The following is a 4,517-nucleotide window of genomic DNA, read 5'->3' on the forward strand; positions in this document are numbered from 1 at the left end:
TTATCAATACACCTTGATTATAACTTAGACAATGCATTAGGTAATATTTTACAATACATATGGTTTTGTGCTTCTATAAACTGTGATGTAAACACACCACGGAAAAATCATAATATAGTACCTCGACCTCATTCACTGTATACTACCACGTTTATATGCAGCTGTTAATGCGCATTGAGTTAATCCGGGAGTTGGGTGCATATAAACGCATTTTTAATTCGCATTAAACTAATGCGCATTTATTATTTAATACGATTCGTCAAATCGAATTAACTCTTACTCCGGGATTAAGAAATGCATGTAAACGCTTTAATGCGAATTAATTTTTTCGCGGCAATTTAAAAAAAAATGTTTATAATTGTTTAAATTGTTTATAATTGTTTTAACTTAAAATTTTACCCGACCTCTAATTTTGATATTTTAGGTGCATATAAACTCGCTCCCTAATGCGCATTAAATCAATGCGAATTAACTGCTGCATATAAACGCGGTGTGGATAGGGAAACAGAAAAGGTACTAGTGTATTACATACTTACATAATTAATAAAAAACTTACATTTCCAAACAATGGCTAAACTATTCAGTACAGTAGACAGTAGTATTATACATACCCGTTTCCGTAAAAAGTGATGTCTTAAATACTTCAAGTCAAATGACATGTTTAAACTGCTCTAATGCTCTAGCTAATGTAAATTGTAAACTGAATTACTGAAAAACGTGTATTAGATTGTATAGTCTTTAGAGGAATTAACCTTACTTTCCATTATTATTTATTTGTCATTATGTAATAATATGTTATTATGTCGGTTAAGTTCGGTATAACTATCGTGGTAATAACGCCAATAGAATTTATTTATAATAATATACTTTAAAAAAATATACTTTAAAACAATTTACAAAAATTATTCCGTGACATAGGACGACATCTACTTCGTAAAGAAGCAATAGTACGGCACCCCTGAAATTAAATGAAATACAACACAACGTACAAGGTTTCTTATCACTGTAGTCGTTCGAGAAATAGTTCCCAAGCATTGATCCCACAAATTCACACACATTTTTATGATTAGAGTATAAATAATTATTTAATAATTTATAATTCATAATTTATTAGTGTTAGAACGAATTAAGATACTACAATACTACATATTATAACCGCTAGCTGTGACTGTTAGACATTAAGACGGCCGCAGCTATTCTCATTTCTCTGTTTACTGTTATTAGTTCATTGTTAATGCAATTTATTATGTTAGCAATCGTGTAAAAACAGTAAAACGCTAAGTAATTGCGAATACATTTTACACTTTATATTAGCTTTATCCACAAAGATTAAGTAAGTATATCAATATATTTAAAGGTAGATTCACCAAGCATACCCACCCCTCTTTTTCTTATAATAATGAATTTATTCAAATCCTGATTTTTATGAATTTTAAAAGTACCTATACCTAAGGACCGTATTTTTAAATATCTATTTTATCTATAAAATAGCATGTAAGAAGTATCATAGCAATACAAAATGTGACTTTTTGAAAATATTGATGAATTTAAATTTAAATTCAAACGAGAAGTTTACGATTCGTCTAACTTGGTTTACCTACTAAGATTTAAGAATATTAGGTCCATGATAATGGGTTTAGAAAAATAGGGGTGAGCATACTTGGTGAATTTCCATGTATACCTATACTTTATCTGTAAGTAGAATACACTGTGTGGCACACATCTATTACATAATTGTATAGACGGAAAAGGGAAAAAATGAACAGAACTAGTGTATTCTACTTTTGAGACAAAGTAATGAGGATATGTTAAAATTGTAAGCTACATCAATTTTAATCAGTCTTTTAATACTATAAACCAATCATTTATTAACAAAATACATTTTGAAGAATTCATAAAAAGGTTAGGTACTTATTTTGCTTATTATTTATACTGAAACAATAAATCATTTTTATCAAATTGTTCATAATGAAATAATTTTTTGATTAAGCTAAGTTGTATGTATCAAAAGTCCCGTATCACCCTTGTGGCATCTTTGTGGCAAATCAATATATTTAACTGTGGTTTTTTAACATTAATGTATAAGTATGAAAATTCTGATTAAATGGCATAAGATTCAAATATTTTTATGCGATCAAGTTTTTAAATTTTCAAAATAGCTATTTTATAGATTAGAAACAGTTAAAATATTTTTTATCAAAATTGAGCGAAATTTGGCCAAGTAAAGCAAATTTAAATTGTTGCCTTCATTAGAATAATACCTCATTATGTTACTGTAAGCAAAACACGAATCACATGATTTAATTAATCTTGCAGAATTTTTTTATAACTATCTACTTTATCTACTTCGTACTTATTTTGTTCTAGATTTAAAAAATGATGTTTACATTATGAGTACATGATTTCATTGACATGGTAGAATGTTACCTTCCAAATAATGAAAATTTCAAACAAGCGGCAAGCTTTTGAATTGAGTACCTACCTATTATTTATCAAGATCGTCAAAATCAATGTTATATTAACAGATTAATGTCTCAATTTTTGGGAACATTTAAATCATTTAACAATTAACAAAGCTCCAATAATAATTAGATATTTACAAATTATCATAAAAATAATACGCGTTCCATTGATCTTGATTAAATCATATGATTAGTGTTTTGCTAACATATAACTATAGGCATTATTCTAACTAAGTCAACAACTTAATTTGTTTTAGTTTGGTCAATTTTCATTAAATTTTAATAAAAATTTTTTTTGAAAACTGTTTTTAAAAATATGTCCAAGAAAATAGCTATCTTCAAAATTTAAAAAACTTAATTGCAATCAAAAAAATTTGTATTTTTGAAACAAAAAATTTTAATCTTATGCCATTCAATTGGAATTTTCATACTTTTACAGTAAAAACGCATATTTAAATATACATTTTTTGCCACAAAGATACAAGGGTGATATGGGACTTTTGGAAAGTACTGTATAGACAATAAAGAAACGATAGTCTTTGATTAAAGAGCTTAAGTATAGCGTTAATCACTATAGCTATTATAAGAATGCGACGTTAAAAAAAATAACTTATGATATTGATTCAAGTTTAAAATTTGTGTAATTTAATTATTGAAGGAATTCATAGGTATTAAATGTGTAAAAATATTTTTTTTTTCAGTTACAATGTTGTTAATGAGAACATTTCGAACATGTTATTTGTGTCATTGTTCAAAAATGATCACATCTAAAAATATGTCTGTTGCAGTAAATGACTTGAATGTCGTACCAGAACACTTATGTAACTTGGCTAAGCAGTTAAATGTAAAAAGTACAATGTTATCCAAAGTTATAAACAACCATCAAGAGAAATTAAAATTTTACACTGAATCAAGGTGGCTTGTACTATTTGAATATTTAACGCAGTATGACTTTAAAACATCTGAGCTTTTAGAAATGATAGATTCAAATCCAGATATATTAAGTATAAATAGACAACACTTACAAAGATGCATGATTGCATGGACTAACTTTCGTTTTGAAGACAAAAAATTAAGACAACTAATAATTTTACAACCTTCTTGTTTGCTGCTAGACGATAAGCTAATTCTATCCAGAATTCCTAAACTTTTGTCATATGTTGGTAATAAACAAAATAGGTTATTAGAATTGATATCATATTCGCCAAATATTTTGTTTGACAATTGGAAATATATTGAGTCTAAATTAGATTATATATTGTTGAACATGGAACTTGGTCCTACTCAATTTGTTACGACGAGTGTTTTGTCCTCAACACTTTTTGATTTAAAATGTAGACATACTTTTTTGGTAAAACTAGGTATGTACAAACCTCGAGATCCAAAGGCTAGTCCAAATCTAATAACTGGTAATCCTTCATTGAAAGCAATCATTGAAACAAGTGATAAGCAGTTTGCTGTTAAAGTTGCTGGAGTTACAGCTGAAGAATTTTTTGTTTTTAAAAAAATATTTAAAAAACAATTAGATGAAGAGAATGATGATGATTCAGATGAACGTGAATATTACAGTGATGATAATTGATTTTTATATGTGATGTATAGTTTGTAGAAGACATTGTTAATAGTGTGTATAAGCTATAAATACACTAAAATACATATCTAAACAACTACTGTAAAAAATCAATTTAAATTATGTAAAAAAAATAAAATATATATTATGTTAAAATCATATTTTTTTTTTTCATTTAATCAATTGCATGTATTTTTTATGTTGTAAACTTTAATTAATTTTACTAATAATTTTCAATTCAATAACTCGGACATTAGAGCCACATTAATTATTTACACTTTCATAATGTATTTTGTTAGCATAATTTGTTAGCCAAATTTTTAGATTTGGCAAAAGCTTTCGATACAGTAGATTACTGTTTATTATTTACAGTACTCAGTTGTTATGGTATTAGTGAAATTTTCTGGTTTAAGAGTTATCTAACTAAAAGAAAACAAATTAGTAATGTTAATGGTGTTTTAGATCAGAAAAATTAAGTTATATAA

The 4,517-nt window shown here is 26.7% G+C and overlaps 2 protein-coding genes across 2 annotated transcripts in view; one reads left to right on the top strand and one right to left on the bottom strand.

Annotated features, from left to right (window-relative positions):
- The window catches only part of LOC100575793 (glycine--tRNA ligase-like), a 3,517-nt gene extending 2,753 nt beyond the window's left edge, over positions 1–764 (bottom strand). The window contains exon 1 of the mRNA XM_003245009.3: positions 758–764. Coding sequence (XP_003245057.1) covers positions 758–764 — 7 coding nt within the window. The remainder of the gene's footprint in view (positions 1–757) is intronic.
- Positions 765–1,016: 252 nt separating this feature from the next.
- LOC100160007 (transcription termination factor 4, mitochondrial) lies at positions 1,017–4,191 on the top strand. Its single transcript, XM_001944954.3, has 2 exons — positions 1,017–1,333; positions 3,164–4,191. The coding sequence occupies exon 2, from the start codon at positions 3,169–3,171 to the stop codon at positions 4,042–4,044; it is 876 nt and encodes a 291-aa protein (XP_001944989.4). The 5' UTR covers positions 1,017–1,333; positions 3,164–3,168; the 3' UTR covers positions 4,045–4,191.
- The last annotated feature ends 326 nt before the right edge of the window (positions 4,192–4,517 follow it).

The sequence above is a fragment of the Acyrthosiphon pisum genome, chromosome A2 (assembly GCF_005508785.2).
Source record: "Acyrthosiphon pisum isolate AL4f chromosome A2, pea_aphid_22Mar2018_4r6ur, whole genome shotgun sequence".
NCBI lineage: Eukaryota > Metazoa > Arthropoda > Insecta > Hemiptera > Aphididae > Acyrthosiphon > Acyrthosiphon pisum.

Excerpts from the sequence above, each read along its gene's own strand:
- LOC100160007 (XM_001944954.3), top strand. The coding sequence starts at position 3,169 with ATGTTGTTAATGAGAACATTTCGAACATGTTATTTGTGTCATTGTTCA.